Here is a 23,485-nt window from a genome sequence, read left to right on the forward strand (position 1 = left end):
TCCTCCTCTGTTTTATTTCCACCCAAGCAGAGTTTAAGAAGTCTGTCTATGGCAAATGAATTTTAACCAAGCAACAATAATGAAAACCCAGAATTGTTATCTTAACATTAATTTATTCTTTTGTGTCTCCCACAAAACCCAGAAATCTCAACTTGGCTCTATAAATTAAAATTTGAATTCTAACTGCTAGGTGGTGTTTGGTTTTTGTATATATTATTAAGATCTCTCCCCAGATGACTTCTTCCCTTGTTTATGCTGTTCAGGCCAAAAAAAAAGTGTGGTGAGCTGTGATGCTGAGCATTAGGGTTCCATAAACCTTACAGTGGAATAACCTTTTTGTGTGTTATTCCCTCTCCCTTAACCTAAATAGAATATTTTTCAGCATCCTGTTGGTTTTGCTTCATTTTGAGTGGAACCATGTTCTAGTTCTAAATCCTCATTACACTGTAGGATATAATAAACTCTTTAAGTGTTCAGTGAAGTACTTAACTCTGGCATGACCTAGTTAATAATAGAATTATAAGTGCCTTCCATCTGAATGTAATACAATAAAAAAATCAATTATATCATTGCATTTCTTTAATTTTTTTCCAGTACCTTCTGTTGTCTTATACAATACTCTTCATGCATTCTGACATTAGAACTTATTTTTGGTTATACACTTTCATGTCCACATATACTCCAGATAAAGTTTGCAAGGTAGGGATTGGCCCAAAAGGAGGACAGTTATCTACTAAGAGATTATGATATATTGAAGCTTTGGTTTTTTTGAAGTACTTGCAAGATTGAATGTGATGGTTTTCATCCAGAAAGTCAAAGTTTGTTTGAATTTTTTTATTACAGTTGACTCGAGGAAATATGACTCTCTAACTGTTATATTTTTCTTCTTCCGGTGTGTTTTGTTGCTCGCTTCTTCCACCATCATCCTCAGTTTCTCTTCTAGCCCATAATTCTGTGGTATGTTATGAGAAAAAGTAAGCCTTGTAGGGAAACAGTTGTATTACAGCAATAACTCACAAGTTTCCTTGCTTTCTCCCCCCACCCCCAGAATTCATTTAGAGATGATGGACTAGCTAGCAATAATAGAAATTCTTTTCATCTGTTAAATAAAAGAATTCTCAGGTGAAATTTGCAGGTGGCTAGGAAAATGATTGAAGAAAAGAATTTATAACTTTTTTCAGTCTATGCATCTTCATGTGAATTTATTTAATTTTTGTATAGCATAACTGTATTCCTCAAATTCTTATCTTTTTTTTCATTCTTTATTGCAGCAACTTTATAGAAAAAAGCCAGGGTTGGCTGTTACATGTGCAAAGGTACCTCAGAATATGGACAAAAATCGATACAAAGATGTTTTACCTTGTGAGTATTAAATACAGACTTTCTGCCTTTTTTGATTTAGCCTCTAAATGATGCTTTACAAAACTGCTGTATTGAACTTTTGAACTTTCTGATTAAAGATTCCATTACATAATCAGTTATATAACCGTTCATTTGATTTTTATAAAAGGTGATCTATTTTACTTTGTACTCTGCTGTTCGTGCATTTGCAATTCCTGTGTTTGACTTAAAAGGGCGTAATAAAGCATGTCCCTCAATTGTTAATTTGATTCCCTCTATTTTATTTTTTGTGTGCAGATGATGCCACAAGGATAATATTGCAGGGAGATGAAGATTACATTAATGCGAATTACGTGAATGTAAGTCAGAGACCTCCATATGCACAATTTCTATATTACAATAGCAGACTAAACTTGGCCTTTTTAAGGGATAAGGGGCTTGCATTTGATTTTTTGGGGGAATTCATAAACAGTGTAAAAGATGTCTCTCTCATGTGAAATAAGTAGCCATCCTGACAGTGGATTAAAGCACATGGAATCCATTAGGATATCCACAGGGTCTTTAACCAATAAAAATTATATATTTTTTCATACACTGCATCACATAATTTGGTGGGATTTTAATATTTATCTGCTTATATAGACCTGAGAAAATGAGTAACACTTCAAACAAAGCTTAAATTTTTATATTATTGTTAAGGAAGATTGCTTTCAGTTTTTTTCTTATGGTTGCCAATAATCATGAATTCATTTCATGAAGTGATTAAATCTCTTTTGTAGCTTTTTCTTAGTTACGGAAAGTTTTTTCATGTTGAAGCACAGTCTTGTAGAATAAAAATATTTTAACGTTGCTTAAAATAGATCTGTTACCAAGTTAGACTTCTGAAAAAAGAATCCACTCCACAGAATCACAGGAAACGACTGAGCGGTTCTTGTTTGTCAGATACATTTTCCAGTGTGGTGTTTTTCCCATAGTCTTCTATTGTATATTTAAAATGTGTATCTTTTAAAATTTGCTTGCTGATTTTGAATATTTAGGGCCAATCTTTTTCAAAATGTGGATGAAATTGTCATTTTGATCCAACTCAGATCAATAGCTCCTTCTGTAGAATGTTTTTCTCTTTATTTTGCAAATGCTTAGATTTTTCTCATATAGCTCAAAACAGAGCCTCTCCCTCTAGAATCACTCACGGCCTACCAGCCATGTTCTGATGGGTCCAGATGAGAAACCAGAGATCGGATTGCCATAATCATGTGTAGACTGGAAGGCAGGGAAAAGGAGAGGGGAGGGAGTGATGAAGATACGTTTGTGTGTCAGATTCATATGTTAAACACCTAAATCACAGAATGAACTATTAACTTACTCTGTCTAGTACCAGTTAATACACAACTTTTGCTGGTGTACCTTTGCTACACTTTGCAATTATTCCTTACTAAATATTAAAGAAAATTTAGAATGCTTTTCAGTTTCAAAATTTCAAATTTATTTTCAAATCACTATTAATCAACTCTTCCTAGTTCAGGATGAAGGACTGTAGTATCTATAATATTTCTGTCTATGTGCCTTCTTGTTCTCTTAGGGAGTGCTTAGGACAGCTTTGTAGATACTTCACTGTAAAATTAAATACCAAATTGGGAGCTTCTAGAATAAGATCAGATAGAGGGATTCTCTTGATAGAAGGACTAAGTAAAGCAAGAAATCTGAAGCCTGAAGCCACCATGCTAACAGGCACATTGTCATCTGTTTTTGTAATTTAATGCGGTAATGAAGAATATATATATATATATATATATATTTTTTTTTTTGAGATAAATATCTTAGGTCAGCACAATGTAGGAGGGCTTTTTTAGAGATGAATTGCCCGCTTCTGCAATTAATATGTAGAGAAGGAATAAACATCAAGCACACTTAGCCTTAAAACGAAGAGGGAAATGCCAACATGGGACGGACAGGTGTAAGCTGGACTCTACTCAGTGGTACAGTGTGGGAGGTGGGTCATTTCAGTGAAGTTGTCACTGCTACCTTCCATATATCAATACCTGGCTTTCTTCATGCTAGAGGGACACTTCGTTTCAATTCAAATCAGATCAATTCAAATTATTTCAATTCAAATAAAGGCTTATTATTTTTAATGGAACAAAAGCAGTAATTGGCACACATCCAGATATAACTAGAGTTACAACCAAGCAAAGATGCACAGGTTACAGAATACCTAGCTGTTGGTATTCAAAAGGGTTGGGTTTTATTTTATTTTATTTTACTTATTTATTTATTTTACTGGAGAAGGCCAAATTGGGTGAAGCTGGAAAAGGTTTTTGCCCTCTTCATGATGTCAGTAACACAACATTGGATTTGAACAGTTATCTTTGCAATTAAATAGATATCCTGTTGTTTGGGAAATCTTAAAGTTTTTGTACTGTGCTTATTACTTTGAAGATGATTTCCACTTGAGTTGAAAATACTGACTTGTATTGAACTGTAAAGTAAAAAAAGACATACATGCACAAGTACAAAGTTGCAGCTTACATTTTTTGATGTTTTAAATAATTATTCAGAAATTATCAAATATCAAATTATGATCTCGATAATCTTATTACTCAGCTTGCTTTCTTAATCTTTTCTCAACTTCCTCTGTATGAAAGAAATGCTGAATAAAACAATAGCACTTTGTTAGCGAGAGCAAACTTTACATAGGGCTTTTCTTTCTCTTAACAGATGGAAGTTCCCACTGTGGGCATTGTGAACAGGTACATTGCTACTCAAGGACCTCTTCCACACACTTGTGCACATTTCTGGCAAGTAGTCTGGGATCACAAGTTATCACTGATCATTATGTTAACAACCCTCACTGAACGAGGGCGGGTGAGTGTGTTCAGAAACTTTGTACACTGAAGACCTATGCTATGCCTTTAAGCTTCTTTTCCACTGTTATGATTAAATAACCCCCAAAAAGGCCAGCTTGTTGTGTTGAATCATTTCTCTGAAGGCCAGGCTTTCTGAATTACTTAGAGGAACTGTTTGGTTTGTTTTGCAATGCTGCTTTAAAAACAAATCTACAAACCAGCTATCTGGTGAATGGAAATCACTACGTTGACTCCAGTTTTGCTGGTCAACCAAGCACTGCATGTTGCCCTGCTATTGGGAGAACTGGACTCCATGTTGCGGGTGCTCTCCCAAAGAATTCAGCTGGCATATGTCTAGGAGTATTGAGCAGGCTGAGCAAAACTTAGCAGTGTGGCTCCAGACTTGAATCTGCCATTTTAATAGCTATTAGTTTTAGTATGCTGATGGGCCTACTTAATTTTATTTGTTGTAGGTTCTCTTCCCAAAGATTGCTTTGATATCTCTGTTGATTCTCTTCACATAAATTCTCACATTCCATTGATTTCAGTGTAATACGGGGAAAATTAAAACAGTCTGGTGTATTCTGTTATATTTTGATTTAATGCATCTTTTCTAGTTTTAAAAGTGAAGCTGTTAGATTATTGACATATGTAAAGTGATTGCTTTTAAAGTTTTGGAACCTAAAAACTGAACAGTTTTTAAGATGTGGGGAAATTAACAACTTCTATGTATTATCGCTATAGTTTTTAATCTGTACTTCATATGTGATCTATCCTACACTATCAAATTTATCTTGCATCCCAGTCAAAAAACAATAGCTTTGGAAAAACAGGTTATTTGAGAGTGAATATTTGAAGTTGTAGACAGCATAACAATTGAGAAGTAAGTAGCATCACTTAAAAAAGTGGGGGGGGGTGAGAAACACCCCAAGGTAATTCCTCAGTAAAATATATGTGAGATGCATGGAAACTGCAAAGTAACAAATTTTACCTGTGGTTAGATTACATAGTTATTCACAGGATCGGTTATTACTGAACATCCTCTGGCATCCCCTCATCTTTTCTCTGTATTGCAGTAGAAATAGCTTCCTGCTTTCCTTTTCTTGTTGTGTTGGGGAAAAGCATGGGTCAATACTTTTCTATAATGTGCCTGGTGAGTGGGAACCTTCAAAATAATTTGCTGCTAACATTTAACTGTCTTGCTTTTTGCATTTATACATCACACTTCTCCCCTGCACCCTCAGCTTTCATTACTTTCTATTTTCTGGCCAGTTTGTAGTGAATTTTCAGGGATAGCAAAGATTTATGTTCTTGACAGAGTAACCCCACCGCCAAATGTCAAGCTTTTTCCCAAACTCTGGAGGCTTTATAATAGTCTAGAATATCTCTTTCGAATGATGTTACAAGATTTGTATCACAGTAGAAGGAACTTTTTTTTCTGATAATGTTCCTTTTTAGAGACAGCTGCACTATTTTGGCTTAAATTTAAAGGAGAAACTATTTCAGATAGACAACTGTAGTAAAATTTTCAGGCATAATGATCAAAATTTGGCTTTTTTTTTTTTTTGTGGAAACTGAGCCCTAAAATAGGAAGAATGAAGAAATTTTAACATTTCAAAATTTCCAGCTTCAACCACTGTGTGTTAGTTCAAAAAAATTGTTTGTACAAGCAATGTCATTAAGTGGATAAGGACTCCAAATTAACAAAAGGTGAAATATGAACAGATTGGGAATACCAATTTGAGCCTGTGGGGTGGGTTGTTTGTTTTTGTTTCATTTTGTGTTTTTTATTATTAGCTAATAAAAACTATTAAAATGTGTAGGCAGTAGAGAGGACAGTTATATCTCAGCTGTTTTATCATTGCATGTGGGTGTGTGTGTGCACCATTTTCTCTATAAGTGAGCAAGTTTTGTTCCAAAATACTTGTGGAAATATAACTCCCTGCAAAAGTATAGAAGCTACCAAAAAACCCCTCAAACTTAACTTAAGAGCAGTTACTAAGAGAGGAAATTTCTAAAATTTGTATGAAGCTGAACATAATTTTAAAGCTAATCAGTATCTTCCAGGGAAGCTTAACCAGGTTGCCTTGTGCAATTCAAAAGCAGTGTATTCACTGCATAGCAGAGGTGTTACTAAGAAGCAACCTGACAAAACATATAAAAGGCAGCAGCTTTAACTGAACTGGAGACCACGTCCACAGCATGCCAAACTCCTTTTACATATGCTGTATCTTACTGATCCAGTGAAGTTCCTTGCGGTTGCCTGGAGAAAGATTCATCACAGTTCAGGATGCTGGTGGCAACTTCTATAAAGGTTTTTACATAGTGGTTTGAGCAGCTTATTTCCTTTAGGGTTATTGTAGTAGGCAGTGCTGAGAGAAAACCTGGACTCACATATTCCAGGGTTTTTTTGCTCTTTCTGTTGACATAATGCCTGGCAGCATTTACCTCGTAGCAACTGACATCTTATGACTACTTCATGAAACTGTATACCAGTCTCAGGTTGAGTTTTCCACTGCAGTGTTGTGCAAGACATAGTAGCTCTGATATTCAGTTCAGTGTTTGTGACTAAATGTGAATTAGAAATGTGTTCACTTGACTCTGCCCTGCTTTTCAAGTCAAACCATTTGAGTAGAGCAGTAAAGAGAAGTAGATGCCAGAAAAATTGTTGGTTTTGAAGTGTAAATCCTCCAGAAAGTGGGAGAAGAGCTAGACTGGTCTGCCTGCATATCCAGACAACCTGTAGAGGCTGGATCTTTTTAGCTGCTGGAAATTTGAGTCAGGGAAGGAGGAAAAACTGAGTCTCTGCCACTAACTCTGGAAAGAACACAAGGTGAGTTTGTCAGCATGATTGGTAATAGTTTTAGTATAAAGGGTCTTTGATGTTGTCAGGGTTTTGATTCTGAATGAAAGAGAATAGAGGGAAATTCTGATTGTACAATATATTACAGAAGGGGAAACAAGGAGGGGTATGCATAAGGAGCAGTATATGACTGAAGTGGTGAACTAGGAAAGCTACCTTGGCAGTGGTGCTTTTGTAATGATACTGGTGGGTCAAGATCACATTTGTAAAGGCCGATAAAAGGATGTTCTTGTAGTTGAATGAGAACCTCTCCTATTTTTCTCTCTCCCTTTCCTTTCAGAGGAAAGGGATGTTCTTATTCAAAATAACCATCCTGACACATCTCATCCAAATGAAAAATTGGCAGCTCCTTTAAAAAGGCCCCTTCAGAATATGTATTAAGTATTTTTTCCTGAGCAGTCATGATTGGGGCTTTTCAGCTGATTAAAATGGATGGTAAAGCCATTCCTTGCCAGAACACAGAAACAACAATCACAGATCACCAGTGTATCACAGGTTTTCGTAGAAAGGCATGTTGCACACTCGCTGATATGCCTATCCCATTTAACACGGCTTCTTAACACTTCTGGAATTGTATGTAATGCTTGAAGAGACACATTAGTTAATTATAAGACTTCCTTGTACGTACTTGCATGCACACAAGCACCCACTAAAGTTAATGGCATTAATGTCGCTAAGCCTGGACACCATGGTTCTGTCTTCAAAGAATATCTCATTTTTAATATATTTAAATATGTATATATGTAATAAAGTGTCTTTGGGGGCGATATCATTGTTCATATGAGATTTCAAAGTAGCACTTAAATATCTGAAGCCCAACTTGTATTTTTCTGAAACAAATTTCACCAACTTAATTGTTTTGCAAAAAGAATTTTGCAAAATATTTTTGAACAAACAAAAACATAGATTTGAATTTCTTTCAGAGGTTAAACAGTAAATATTGCACTTTAAGGTTATAAATAATGTCAAAAGTGATGGTGTTATGCATGTAAAAAGTCACCATTGTTTCATAAAATTTGAGAATAATTTAAGGTTAGAAGGGACTTCTGGAGGTATCTGGTCAAATCTTCTGCTCAAGGCAGGGCCAGCTTTGAAGTTTATTCAAGTTGTACAGGGTAATGTCAGTAAAGTTTTGATTATTTCCATGGATGGAGATTCCACAGCCTCTTAAGGCAGCTTGTTTCAATGTTTGACCAATCCTCACTGATGTCGTTTTTCCCATATCTAATCATAATTGCCTGCTTTGCACCTTTTGTCAGTCGCCACTTGTCCTTTAAGTGTGCACCTTCAAGAAAAGTCTGGCTCTGTCTTCACTATGACCCACTATTAGGTATCTGAAGAGAGTAATAAATTCCCCTCTACTCTTTTCTTCTTAAGAAAGAACAAATCCACCTATTTCTCCTCCTACGTCATGCTTTGAATAGTTGTTTTCTGAGATGGCTGTGAAGTAGTACCAGACAGAAAGCTTTCATCTGGCACCCAGTTTACTTGAATTTTTATTATAAGTGACTAAAACACAAGTTTATAGAGAATTTGGCCTGTGGTGTCCTGTGAATTTCCGATTTGGATACAAAGACCTCATCAACAAACCATCATAGTTTTTAGGCTGCTCTTTGAATTACCTGAAGAATAACATAGGAGGGGTAAGTTAGGATATGGAAGTGTCTGTTTCAGTTCCTGATATGTGCTTGATTTTGTTTTGTCTTTACAGACCAAATGTCATCAGTATTGGCCTGATCCCCCAGATGTAATGGAATATGGCAACTTTCGTGTCAGATGCCAGTCTGAAGATTGTACGATTGCATATGTTGTTAGAGAAATGGTGATTACAAATGTTGAGGTAAATGCCTGTTGTCTTTGTCTCTAAGCAAGCTGAATGAATATGTGTGTGTGTGTACAGATGGGTAGATACAGACTTTGTGTGTATATATATATGCACATATATATACTTTTTTTATTTACAAAAATGTCAATCAATGTAGTGTAATTGTTTCTTCAGGAGTTCCTCAAAAGCATACTTTGAGTAAACTATAAGTTTGTTAGCTCTTTAAAATACTAGGAATAAATCCATCATATATCATTGTCTGTTATTGTACAGTTCTAGATTACAATAGGTATCCATTATGCTCTGCAGGCACTGTAATAAGCTTCATAAAGAAGTTTATTGCTTTACAGTAAACTGTTTTGCGGTCACTGACTCTTCACAAATATTTAGGTTTTCAATGAGGGTGGGGTTTTTTTGTTTGGGTTTTTTTGCTATGTAACTGTGCTCTTTCAAGGATGGAATATGGAATATGGGTCACTTAGTTAGTGGCACATGTGGATAGAATAGCTAGCAGGGAAGTGAATTGTAGTAATATAGTTTTGAGAGAAGATGCAGAATCTCACCAGGTCCTTTTCATCATCTTTAGTCAGATTTTTAAAAAGAAGAAACCTTTATATATCTCAGTTTGAATGTGCTCAATTTATGTAAGGTACTTGCATTCCTTAGCTGTTAATATTTTATTCTAGTGAAAGGGTTATAAAGCAAAGGCAAAGTGAAGTATGCAGAATACTTCTTACATGTGAGCTTGTGTTGTGAAATTTGTTCGGATCACATCCAGGCTATCAAAACTGGAGTTCAGGGGGTGAGGTTTGGCTTCTGTTCCCAAGTTGTCCTACATTTCTTACATGATTTCTCTCCATTTCTTTTACAAAATACTGTGTTTGTAAAATGTCTTCTGAAAAGATGAAGGCTTTATGCTATCATAAGATATCTGTGTAAGAAATCACTGTGTACTGACTAAATGCTAAATTAGATTTCCAGTACTTAGTCAGCAGCCACTCCTCTTTCTAACTTCTGTGCAATTCATTACTGTGTAATTAAGCAGATTTTAGTGATACTAGAGTTACTACCAGTAATTAAAAAGAAAATATTGGTTTTGAAATGTAACACTTTTAGTTGATGTTCTTACACCAAGATGACCATCCTTTAGTCTCATGAATTTATAGCTGAATCTACCACTTGACAGTGCATCTGATGTTTTTTCTTAGTATGGTTCAGATTTCCTTTGTAGTCATAATCATGAGAGATGCTGGTATTGTTCTCTTCAAACATCTTTCAATTATGATGGTTACACCATCTCCTTCGCTAGTTATGGCCATCAGGTCAAGAAATAGTAATGATTTCTTTTCTGACAATTAGCTTGTAAGTGATACATTTGAATGTCAGCACAAAAGAAGCATACTTTAAAGCAGTACTGCAGAGAATATGTAGAAAACCTTTTATTCCCTGTCATTCAAAATAATTTTAATACTCTTTGTAACTTTTAGTTTTTAGACCCTCCTCAGATACTTGTTCTCACAAATGTATGTTTCTGTTTTGGAATAGTATTTCTGGGTTAGTATTTATCAAATAGTTAAATAGTTTTGAGCAAGTTTAGCAGTGTATTTAGAGTATGCGTTTTTATTTCAGGTGTCTATTTACTGGCATGTGATGAGGAAAAATTCTAGTGAGAATAAGGCAGCTGGTCTTTTTCACACAAGTTAATTCCTTTTGAGATAAAACTCGTCAAGAAAGGCACACTAAGCTCTTGCAATGTTCGTAGATGTGAAAATCACAGATGAGGATCTCGTACTGTGTAAATTCTCATGCTAGCTAGCAAACAGCTGAGAACATTTTTTTTTTTAGTGGGAGGGCATATGCTTGCGTAGATTTTGTCTTCATTGACAAAATGGCATGATTTTTACTGTATGATAAAGCTAGTCCTGAGTGGGCAGTTTGGAGGGGAGGGGGATGCAGCCTGCTTGTTTGCTTGTCTTTTCAGTAAAGACAAGATTATACACTAAAGTAGAGTGGCAATACTCAGGAGAATACTCAACATCCAGCTGCTCCATAAAGTAAAAAATATGACCCTAAAAATTGAAAACTGCGTGCGTTTGCTGTTTCAGCCTGAAGTAAGAACTTGTGTAGTTTGTTAAAACGTAGTGAAAGAACTCACTGCAACATTGAAGTATCTCCTAGTTCTACATGGCATTTGAGCAGCTTTTCTAATGCTGACCAAATGTATTCTTCTAGGGGGGTTCCTGTGATTAAGAGTAGACTTTGCAAAGCTTTCTATGTACTACCTCCTGCAAACGTTGTTGTATTCTTTGAAGACTACAGGAAAAGTCATCTGAAATCAAACTAGGCTTTTATTATTCCCTGAACTAATGTGAGCATCATTGCATTGGTCTTTATGAAGGCAAGCGGCCTTTAACAGCAAGATTGATAAAGTTCTGAAAGTGTCACAAGAGACTCTTTCTATTGGGAAAGCGTATTTTTGGAAGGTATTCCTGTGCATTAAGGTGCACAGATTCCAAATCTGCCTTTAGAGAAAACTAGCTCATAAGAAAATTTTGTGAAATGAGGCCCTTGGACTTTTATTCATGTATGTTCAGAAGGCTTGAGGAACAACAAACTTTTGGGGGTTTTTCTGACCCAATTTACTGTAATGCTTCTTTACCTGTAATTGAATATCAGCAAATGATTGCAAATCAATGAAAGTCTCATGAAATGAAATATGGATTAATTTCCTGCCTTGCCTTTTCAAAACCAAGAGTGAAATCTATCCTATAGCAAAAATAAAAGCACTATGTTTAAAAAAAAAAAAACTTCAAAACATTTCAGGTACCAGAACAAACAGACCAAAGGAAAGAAATTGTGTAGTGCAAGTACTGGATTCATCACATAGTACACTTTTGTCAAAAAAAGATAAATACTTCTTTTTAATCATTGACAAAATAGAATGGGAAGCCTAAAGAAAACTTTCATTCCATTTCCTTCAAAGTTATTGCCTTGCAGCATATCATTGATGCATGATTTCCTTCAAGTATGTTTTGAATGATTTTTTTTGCCCTTTTTCCCTGTTTTTAAACAAGCATTTGTGTTGATTTGAGTTGTGTGTGACTAGGTCCCAGCCATGGAATTTACCACAGCTGTGGAGACAATACTTGCTAAAGCGTATTACTCACAGAACCTGAAGAATTGTCAGAAGAAAATATTGCAGGCTTTTTTTCATTCTGCCACATCTTATATTAGTTGTTTTCCAAGTGCCCTGTCATTTTTCCACCTGATTTGTTTTATTAACTAAAATAAATCATTCAACCAAAAATAAAAGAATTCAAGAAGTTTAAAAACTGATTTAATTTCACCCTGTAAAAACAAGTTATACCATTGCTATAATAAGGAGCGAACACCAGAAGAGAGAGCACCGACACCTTATAAATAATCCAAGTGAGGATGATTAATTATGACAATTCCTTGTGTCATAATGTGGACTGTTTAGCATGATGGTGCAGACAATAACAATGCAAATAGAGGGAGGTTGGGAGAGAAGGTTCTTTTTAATTTAAAAGCTATCACTTTTCAGGGCATCACAATGGTGGAGAAGATGGTTTGAAGAAAAAGAAAATAAATAGATGCACCAATTCAAACCAATTAAAAATTAAGCATAAATTCATTTTACTAACGAATGGTCTTGCTGTTTGCTAAAGGGATATAAAATTACAAAACTAAGAATGACTTTTTCTTTTTAAGTATGACCAATATGCAGGCCTTCTAGGGACTGTGCTAAATTGATATTAAATCAATCAAAGGCAGCAATGTAAATGACTATACTGACAGCACTTTCTGTTATAAACAGCTGAAAAAGGGTCTTTGTAATTTTGACAGAGCTTAACTGTCTGGGCTGAGGTTTTCCATGCCATTTGTCTTCCTTCCAAGATACATTTTATACAACAGCTTGTGAGGGAAATGTTGATTATGCTCATGTTAAAGATTATCTTAAATTGTTTCACTGAAACTCTTTTCTTCTACACATTGAACAAGACCTTGTATTTTCTCTTTCCAAAGAAATCCACATAAATTTGGCCAGTTCACCTTGGCTGTTTTCGAGTAAAATCCAGGATGTTAGCTTAACCCATAATGAAGTTGTTTGCAATAAGGCATCCTGAATTTGCACAGGGATGATAGGTACCAGTAAGTATTTTCTCTAGCTGACATCTTTGTAGCAACAATAAACATTACTGGAAGGACAGTGACAAATAGCTTGGGACAGATATGATGTCTTGCACCTCTGCAGCTGCCTGCTAAGTAAATGTGGGTCGATGCCCTGAAGCAGCTAAATGTTGGCCAAATGACTACTGATAAATTGGTGCAAATGCCATAACACAGAACTATCACTGGAGGCTGTAAGTTGTTCAAACTTCTTTTTTGGATTCACCATTTGGAAACTGATTTGTGGAAATACGAAACACGCAAATACAATTGAAACCAGCCCATGTGAAGTGCAAAAAATGTTAAATATTTTTGGAGCATCAAACCATAAAATGTCAAGTTAGGCAAACGTAACAACTGGACAATGAACAATTTTCGGTGTCTTGCTTTCTGTATTTTTAGACTTACAAAATGGGAATAGTAAAGCCAGATTTTATAATGATAAATTCTGCATTTATCAGTCATTAGGATGCTGCAGTAATGACTGTTATTGAAAATCTCAGTGGGAAATAAATATATTGTGGTAAGGAGTTGAGCCAACTTCCAGATAATAATGGTTGGGAGAACCATTTTGAATGGATGAAGCTGAGAAACCACCTCTTCATTTTCCATTACCAGATGTGTACAAATAAACAGAGTCTGGTAGAAATAGCATTTTTAAAAATAAGTATGGTTATATTCAATGACTTTTAATAGAACGTGTGTGTTTGGGCTAACTGTGAGCCCAGTAACTATAATTCTAGCTTTTTTTTTTTTTAAGTTATGAGTGCTAGATTTTATTAACTGTGGTGGTCTTTCGATGCAAGTTATTTCCATGTGTGATAGTGTTTGGTTGACAGATTTTCTGAATTCAAAACTGACTTTCATTGAGCATAAACCCTGAAAGACTTAAAAAAAACAAAAACAAAACAAAAACAAAACAAGAAAAACCCTGTTACTGATAGTAAAAATGTCTAGATTGTGTCATAGTAATGTCCTTGTTTCTTCTGCATGAAACAGAAGTATTAGAATTAGAAAGAATTAGTTTTAACATATACCAATATATCTAGTGTCTACAAAAGAAATTTGGCTTACTAATAGAAAAAGAGGTATTTTAAAATACTTGGGCAATTTGAAAAGTTAATGATGCGGTGATCAAGTATTAAGAATACGAATGATCTCAGAAAAGCTCAGCCAAAAGAATCAAAACTGATTATATTAAAACAGAAATAACCAGAAAACTATACTGAAGCTTGAGGAACACTTAGAATATTTAACAAAGTACATTTGTCTCTGGGAACGAATAGCGCATATAACAGAAAATTGAAGATGATCACACCAAAAGAAGCGGTTTAGAAGACTCTAACAGCATGCTCTTATAGTATGCTCTTATTCTAAAGAGTTCTTATGTAATGTGCTCGTTCACTGTGTTTGTCTGAGCTATTTAAAAAAAAATGCAACTCTTACTGCATTCAGACTTGGATTTGTGATAGGTAAAGGTTAATAGTTGACTCTTTCCTCTTTTGTTTTCCTTTTTGAGCTTGTAAAATGGCATTTGCTACTTATTACTGTGGGTTCTTCTTAGATGTCTCAGTGTGACACTGGCCCTTTCCCATAATACATGGTACAAAGTTCTCAATGCACATAGAAGGTGACTCGATATTGACTCCTAGATGATTTTAGTATGAGTCAAATCTTTGTCTCACTTGTATGCTGTAATTCAAATGTCCTCCAGAGTCTCTGATTTAAGAGAATCAGCTCACACTGTTACATGTAATTGTTGCAATATCTCGTTTCCCTTTTGAAGAGGTTCTGAGTGAGCACTCACAGACGTGCAAAAGAGGACTTTTTATGACATTTTCTTGTCGTGTTTTTGTATATTTCAATCTGTGTGGGGTTTCAGCAAAGCTTAAGAAAGTGGTGGTCATTTTGTCAAGCTCAGCTGTATAATGGCAGACAAAACTGAGTAGAAAAAGACCATGCTTGTCCTTGCAGAGATCCCATAAATTGTGGGTTCTTTTAATGACCTAGAAGCTAGATCCAAAATGTTTACAGCTTATGTTACAGTGAGCTTGGTTGTTAATGTTAGATTACACTGTCCACTTGGGATTTACACTAGACCTTTTAATTGTGAGTGCTCAGGGTCTGCCTTTAGGAAACAAAGTATGAGCTGTATTATACATCTTCATTTCCCTGGAGGCAGATGTGAATTTCCACAATTACTTTGTCTGGAATAACCTCATTTCCTAGGACTCTTTTCTCAGTGCATAGGCAGTAGAGATTGTGTCTTCTGTATCTTAGTTTGGTCACTAGGAGTGAGACCACTTTGTCTAATGGAAGAGGAAGGAAATAAATTGGAAACACCTAGATCAAGTCAAATATTTCAGTAGTTGTATGTTTAAAAAACAAACAAAAAAGCAAAAAAACTCTGAAAGTCACTAGCAGCATGAAAGCTTTCTTGTGTGGACCATTAGGGAGAAAGCTGGCTTTTACATTGTGATTGATTAATAGGCTAATGCAGGGATAAAGGAGAGGAGTGTGTTATTTCAATAGGATGTCAAATGTAAAGTCTAGCAATGGGCATCAGTAAAGCCCAGCTAATAGCTTAACTGTTGCCAGACATGTGGAAGGAATCAAGGAACAATGGGAAGACTCATCTCAGATGGAAGAGTGACATATCTTCATGTAGTGATGCAGCAGAGCTCAAGAGTGTCTTTGTTTTTTTTCCTCTCCACACTGATCTATGATTACATCTGTAACATAGCAGTTGAGCCCAATTTGAATGCAAAGATGATTGAGTGATTTCATAATCAAAATTAACATAGAGCTAACTGAAAACTTCTGTGAAACTGCTTTTTTAGGTATAATTGCATGAAAAGTTCTCTATGCAACAGAATCTTTCAACTAATTAAATTGTGTTGATAAAGACATACGTCCTTCGATAGGTGCTACAGAAGTCATACTTACCTATATATTGTTTTCTATCAGAAATCATAGTTGGCAAATGTTGCAAGCAACTTCATATTGTAACTGTATCTGTAAGTGCACACATGCACGTTTAGAACATGTCTGCAGCTGTACTTCCTTGAGAGATTTAATTGGTTGGCAGCATGACATAAAAATGGCATTCAGTCAGGTTTGTTTTACGGGAAGGCTTAATGTGCTGCAGGTAATGAACAGGTGTCTTGCTCCTTTCAACACTSAACCAGTATGCCAGCACAGTGTTTCTAAGTGCTGTAGTGTGTGTGTTGTGTGTATGTATATTTTCCAATTTTTGATGAAATATAAAAACAAGACCATGCTGTTGAGGTGTGACACTTCCTTCAAGGAGGAGAATATGTAGCCCCAAGACCCTGTTATTTTGTCTTTGTTCTGAATATTTCTTCTGTGTTTTACAACAGCTGCTTCTTCCAGCCTGTTCTAAAATTGTATAATACAGTTAGGCATACATCCTGTATCGTTTTACCTCAGGTGAATCATCGATGCCAAGATCTACATTCAGTAAATTAAAAAACTGAAAATCTGCTTAAATGTAAGAAGTGAAATTTAATACCTCACTAATTAAAAAAAAAAAATGCTGTGGTATGTTTTCTAAGAATTACATGTTTATATTTTGCTCTAAATTTACATTTTCTTTGTCATATGCATCTCATTATGTACAGTGTTTGCAAAAYAGGCTTATTGTGAAAATGACTTATTTCTCGTGAGCATCAATGAAGGAGTCATAACACTGAACACTTTTTGACAACCTTACTGTATTTTAGACAGAACAACAACATGCAATCACCCATCTCCAGTATGTTGCTTGGCCTGATCATGGTGTTCCTGATGACTCCATGGACTTCTTGGAGTTTGTGACCTGCATGAGGCCAAAGAGAGTAAAGAATGAGCCGGTCCTTGTTCACTGCAGGTACTTGTGGTTTAAAATTTTGGTATAGATTGTGTTCAGCCTTAGAATAAGCTTTTGCTTTGAAAGGTGTCTCTGCAAGGCAGCAGGATTTCTTGAACTAGATGAAGATTTTAAGCCTGGAACACCAACGTTCATCGCTGGAGATAAAAGCTCTGGTGTTGTATCTAAAGGACAAATTTCTTTTCTCTTTCTTTCTCCTGCAACCTTTTGGTGAAATTGCTGCGTTACATAATTATCACAGAAGTGATMTTTTGTAATGTAGTAAAGAAGTTTCTCTGCGTTTTCATACTCAAATACCTCTGTAATTTCATTGTGTGGTATTGCAAAGTTGTTCTGCCGTTCAAGTAGCTGTCAAAAAGCAGTCAATTAGCTCTTACCATTTTTAATCAAAAACATGAAAGCAGTATATTTAGACTTGTAGGCAGTTGTAACTGTTAAAACATCATTTACTTTAAGTGGTCTTTTTAGTTTTATTTACATAAAATTCTTTTCTTTGTAATCATTGGCAGGAAATATTACTGAAGTTGCTTTAAAAATAGGCTTTGTTCTCTGTTCTAATCTTTTAAAGTTCTTCCTCTTATTTCTAAGGCTGTTTAGCTTCATAATATTAAGACTGTAATATGAATCTGGTACCTTGCAAAAACCTGATTTTAAAGACTATTTTCCTGTTCCATTTCACAGTGCTGGAATTGGTCGCACTGGTGTATTGGTCACTATGGAAACAGCCATGTGCTTAATTGAAAGAAACCAACCTGTTTATCCACTGGATATTGTGCGAAAAATGCGAGACCAGCGAGCTATGATGGTCCAAACATCAGTAAGTGAAGGAGAGGAGTTCTGTATGCATACTGCGTTTGTCTAGTTTTAACAACAGACGCATAGATCTTTAAAATGTTGTAGTTTAGGTCTTCTGTTACCATTATATTTCATGCTTCTTACAATTAAGGTAACACAGTTTAACATAATCTGACAGAAAAGGCTCTTTGCTTGTGAGGTGTGTATTTTAACTTGTTGTAAATGTTTCCTACGTGGCCATTAAAAGATTCATTTCTGTACTTTGCAAGTAGTTTCTGTGTACAAAATCATACTTATCCAAATCATCTGTTTATGGTTTTTAGTCTAAATGATATGCAAGAAGTTAAAATAATGCTTTGATTTTTGTTCTTTGTAGAGAGACTTGTAGGTGGTCTTAAATTGCGTGTAAAGTTTTTATGCTGTGATTTGAAGAGAGGAAGTGGCTTTTCAAGAGTTGGAAGTAGAAATTTAATAGGAACGATATATATATATTTTTTGTTTTTGTCACTACTCCAGTTTGGAAGAACGAAGCGCAAGTGTGAAATTCAGGAAAAGTTGGGAAAAATCAGTAACTGAAATAAGAAAGTAGAGGGTGATGTAAGATGGAGGTGGCTCAAACACAGTTTTTGAGATTGTGAGGAGCAATTTTTTGTCAGCTTTGAAAATGAGTGTGTTGTCATTAGGATGAAGGATGAAAAGTTCCTGTTTCTTGAGGAGAAGTTGGGTAGTGCAGAACATTGTGCGAGTTATTTCAGAGAGCTAAATATGCAGGGACATGTGGAAGTAAAAGGGTTTAGACACACAAAATCTACAGTTAAATTTGGCATTCTTGTCTCTCTGATCTTCAAAAGAAAATGCCTCTGTTTCCACTTGAGCAAGGGAAGGAAGAAGGTAATTTGAGAAGACAAACTCTATTTAGTATTAAGTTAATGACTGCAGGAGTTAGTAGTGTGATTGATCAAAAAACCAAACAACCCTTGCATTGAAAATATTATCAAAGAGTGTGAAAGGGTCAGAAATTATGGTTGCTTGAATAACTAGACTGTTCTGTGAGGAGGATTGTTCATGCATGTTGCTGGGACTCTTGTCACTCATTGCAGTGTAATAAGGGCACTGTCTGGAAGTGAATCAGGACTGTATGGTTAAGGAAGGAGTTGTCTGGATAGTCCTGTGTCCATTTCTTGCAGAAATGGAAGTTGTTGAACTTGTGAGGGTGCCATGGGATGAGAAAGGCTAGCCTCAAGGCTAAGGAAGCTGAATGTTTCCATCTGGAATTGTCCTCATCTGTCCCCCTCAGCTTCTAAAATAAAGTGAGTAGGCTTCTGGCCTCCTTGCTGGAGGTGTCATGTTTTTGAGAATCTGACATGAGAACCTGAAGTGAAGTTCAGCTTTCCAGAAGGCTGAGTACCTCCACTTACAACTGAAATCAGCAGAAATACTTCTTAAACATAGTTTGTTTGACATAGCAAAAGAATAGAGTATAGCGATAAACACTGCAAATCAGACTGTGAGTGTGGAAAACTGGACATATAAAATCGGATTCTTCTTTACTTTGCTTGCTGTGTCCCACAGGTCACTATCAGTGCAATTAGGAGAAGGATGGTATGTAGCAGCAGTATTGTGAAACTAAATTCACTGGTTATGTTTGAAGTATGCAGATACCGTTGTGAGGAAAAGCAAAGCCTGTGAGTAGAGTTGGCATACTGTGCTGTAAGTGAGGCACAGGAGCAAGCACTGAATGTGTGAAAGCAGAATAACAAAGAGCTGCACTTGAACAAATGAATCTATCCTGAGTGCCCTTTTGTGTTCCCATGCCACCATTTCAGCTAGCACCACTGCTCCTATTCAGTGTTCAGCCTAGTGCAGCTGGGAAAAGCCATTAGGGATTGTTCAGTTCTAGCAGCCTGGCTTGAAGTATGTTCAGCTGCTCTGTTGGGCTTGCGCAGGTGCTCTGTGTCTGAGGAGATGATATGCGGACCCAGATGCATGTTGTGAGCTAAGATCAGTCAGGGTGTGCTCAGTAAGAATAGGCTCATCAGAGCTATTAACAGGTCCATTTAGTGCCTACTATTAATCATGTGGAAGCTGTAACTCTTCAAAGATTTGTAATTTGGTCAAACTGGGGTCATTGGAAACAGCAAAACAGAAGCTGTGACCAAAAATAAAGCTACAGCAACATTTGTCTAGCTGTATGGCCCTTACCTTTTTTTTTTAATGAACTATTATGTTCCATTAAAGAGAAATTAAGAGATGCTAAACAGTGTAGAAGGAAGTGCAGTAGGACATATATAATAAAACTAGTTATCAATGGAGTGAGCAGTAAGAACACAGGCAACAGCAGCAAAAAAAACAACTAGTCAGAGGCTGAGTCAGAGGAAGCAACGCTGAAGCATTCATTTTGATTTGTTCAATAACCCGATCACACAAAGGAGTTAACAGAAGTAATAAACAGAGAGCTAAACATCACAGTTGGCTTGTTCAGGCAATAGAAATAGGCAAATGCCAATAACAATGAAGAGAAAAGTCAAGGTAATTAAGAAATATAGACAAAAAAACAGAGTGATGTTGGAGGTGGGAGTAATTGACTGAAAGGCGGAAAGAAAAGGCAGGAAAATTGAGATGCTGAAAATTAATTTCCATCCCCAAGTTTTCTCTAAGTCTTTTCTGTATTGAGGAGAACATGTAATGCAGATTATGGACAAGAATAGCATTCTAACTACAAGTATTTAAATGCCTTATAAGGTCCTTCACAGTACAAGCATCATCTTTTAGCCCTGTCCTTTGGGGGATACTGGGGTAATGTTGTTTCCAGATGTGCCTGGGCAGTTAATGAAAATTGGCATCCAAGGGCAGCTGGTAGAATGTTTCAAAGATGTAAAAAGGGTTTTGAAAAATGTGTTGCTGCACATCTCTGGATATGTGGCATTTAGATTTTGAGAAAGGTGTTCATTTTTGGTCTTGAACAGTTAAAAGTGCTTTCTGAGGAGATGTATGCCTTTATCTTTGTTGTAAGTTCTATTGAATTTCCGTTAGCTCGTGTTCTCAGGATTTTGTTTTAATCATAAATAATCAGGCTATGTGGTTTTCAATTCCGTATTAGCTGTATCGTTACGTCTCCTTACATCACTTTTCAGAAAGAGGCTCAGATTGTTTTTAACGAGTAGATACATCACAAAATTGGGAGGAAAAGTGTTCGTGATAGTCTAAAGCAGAAACAAAACACTTGCGTCATTTGTGAAAACTTTATTTATAAGAACTAAATGAGCTCAAAATGTTGGGTGACAGAAGAATCAGTATGGCTGTTATTCTTGAAAAATACTCACTCCAGTGGTTTGGGTCACTTCCTGTTATGAAAGGGGAAGATGCATGATCTGATCACAAATATAAAATAAAGTGACTGTCTTCTGCAACAGTATCGGCATGGGGGTTTAGGGTGGCAGGGGGGAGTTCAGTACATCAGTATGGACTGTATCAATATATCCTATCTGATTGCTTTAAATACATTTCTGGTCGTGTAACTTATATGTGTCCAGTAATGTGTAACAGCAAGATGGATAATATTAGGATTATGTTATATGGATAATATTAGAATACTGTAATGATCAGATAACAGAACAAAATACAATTTAGATGAGATGTATTAAAGAAAAAGAAGTTTGTTCAAATTAATAAATAACTAGTTGGAATAAAGTCAGAAGAGATGTGTAAATTTGCATAGTTCTTACAAATGAATCCTGTTTCCTGGGATTTAAGCATGTGTTCTGTTAAATTTTGGGACCTTGTGTTTTCTTTGGTGTGAGGATTTTCATGTTTGTCATTCAAAGAAGAGTAAATGCTGCTTTTATCTGTGAATGCTGCTGTGAGTTGAATTTTCTCTTTCCATCTTGGTATCTCCTCTCCTCTCTGTTGTGAAGCATTGTCCAGGAGAAAAGGAGGCAGTAGCACTGTTAGTGCTGTTAAGCATATAAGTACTACTGTATAATCAATACTTTAACTAATCAACATAAATTTTGTTTTTTTCTTATACAGAGTCAATACAAATTTGTTTGTGAAGCTATTCTTCGTGTTTACAGAGAAGGATTAGTTCGACCACTGGATTCCAGTTAGCACAGCTGTGAAGGATGAATTCTTTTCCCCTAAAAAGACTTTTTTTTTTTTTTTTTTTTTTTTTAAATAAAGCAGGGGCTTGTTTCTCAAAGCAACTAGAGTGGACTAGAAGCCCATGAGACAACAGACGAGCACATCTGAGCTGTGGCACTTTAAATTTCTCAAGATTGCTAATCATGTACAGTATAAAGAAATCCTGTAGATAAATATGAGAGCAATTGTGTGTAATATGCTTTATTCACATAGACACCATAAACAATCATGGAAACCTTAATACATATCTTCTGCTGCCTTAAAAAAAACCCTTAACTTTAGAAATTACAAAGGTCCTGATGTTTCTTTTTAAAATACAAAAAAAAACCCAGTAGTATTGAAATGGTCCAGTTTAAGAAAGTATTTGATATCTTTGTATTGTGTGAAAGGTCATGGAAGTTCATTGTAATTTTCATGTTTGGGCACTAAATATTCATGGAAATGTAACCTTAGCTTCTAAAAGGCTGATGAAGAGCTTCAAAGGCTAATGCATAACTACTGTATGTTGACAGCTGGAGAAATTAGTCAGGTCCCATAAATTTATTAGTGAGTATGCCAGCTGTTATAATATGCTTCTTAGAAATCACACCTACTGTATGTGATGTGCAAAATAATGCTGTATTTAAGCATTTATGCAGATGGTGCAGTCTACATCTTCTGTTTATTGCATTAGCTACTGTACTACTATTGTTTCTGCTGCCTTTCCCCTTTATACTTATATTCATTGTTGTTTCTATTTATGAACAGAAAGCATTTTAATGAAAATGAGGTTGAATTCTTTTTTGCCTTTGTTTCCATGTGTATTTATGAGTTCTCAGATGTAAATGTGGATTAATGTTGCACACAAGTACAAGACTCTGACTTATTGTATATGCAAAGTAGCCTAATCCAATACTGGAAGAAAAAATTACTACTGAACCCATTAAATATGTTGCTGCTAATTCAAGGTGTGAAGCTTACAAGGGCATAGGTGTTACTAGTGTTGAGATGGTGATAAAATGTTGACTTGCTGCCTTTCAGCAGAAGCTGTGTCCTGGTTATCCAGTGAAACACAACTCTCTTTTGCAAGAGTTCTGAGGATTTACTGTGTTTCTTTCCTTTATGGAAATGCAGCTGAATTTGTGTGAATTCAGGGAAAGACAGAATGAATTTGTACATTGGTAAATAGTTCACCCTAAGGTACACTGGTCTCCATTTCATTTCAAATGGGAGAATTGGACTTTCTGAACAATATAACCACATTTGTATGACATTAATTTATTTTGTGTGTTTTTGATTACCCTAAGATAATTCTTCATTTTTAAGTGCTTTAAAAATATATTCTAAGGGTTGGTTTAAAACTCTGTTATTTAAAGATTAATCTTTAAATAAGGAAAAAGATTTATGGGGCATATTATCCAGATGTTTATATGTGTATAAAAGAAAATTAGATAATTTTCTTGTTAGATATATATCTCTATATACACACACATATCTTCAGATATATTTTAGAATTATTGTTTGTATTATGGATATTATCATTTATATCTGGAGTTTCATTATCGAAACTACCACAGCTGTACAATATGCATCTCTCATGTTACCAGAAGGTTGTGTTT

At 35.5% G+C, this 23,485-nt stretch overlaps 1 protein-coding gene across 2 annotated transcripts in view; it reads left to right on the top strand.

The window, feature by feature from the left end:
- The window catches only part of PTPN3 (protein tyrosine phosphatase, non-receptor type 3), a 113,194-nt gene extending 91,340 nt beyond the window's left edge, over positions 1-21,854 (top strand). For both annotated transcript variants that reach the window (XM_026087775.1, XM_026087776.1), the window contains 7 exons: positions 1,272-1,362; positions 1,639-1,700; positions 4,057-4,203; positions 8,759-8,887; positions 16,807-16,952; positions 17,634-17,769; positions 21,777-21,854. In XM_026087775.1, the coding sequence (XP_025943560.1) occupies positions 1,272-1,362; positions 1,639-1,700; positions 4,057-4,203; positions 8,759-8,887; positions 16,807-16,952; positions 17,634-17,769; positions 21,777-21,854 (789 nt within the window). The remainder of the gene's footprint in view (positions 1-1,271; positions 1,363-1,638; positions 1,701-4,056; positions 4,204-8,758; positions 8,888-16,806; positions 16,953-17,633; positions 17,770-21,776) is intronic.
- The last annotated feature ends 1,631 nt before the right edge of the window (positions 21,855-23,485 follow it).

This window comes from Apteryx rowi, unplaced genomic scaffold (genome assembly GCF_003343035.1).
Source record: "Apteryx rowi isolate R43461 unplaced genomic scaffold, aptRow1 scaffold_730, whole genome shotgun sequence".
Lineage (NCBI taxonomy): Eukaryota > Metazoa > Chordata > Aves > Apterygiformes > Apterygidae > Apteryx > Apteryx rowi.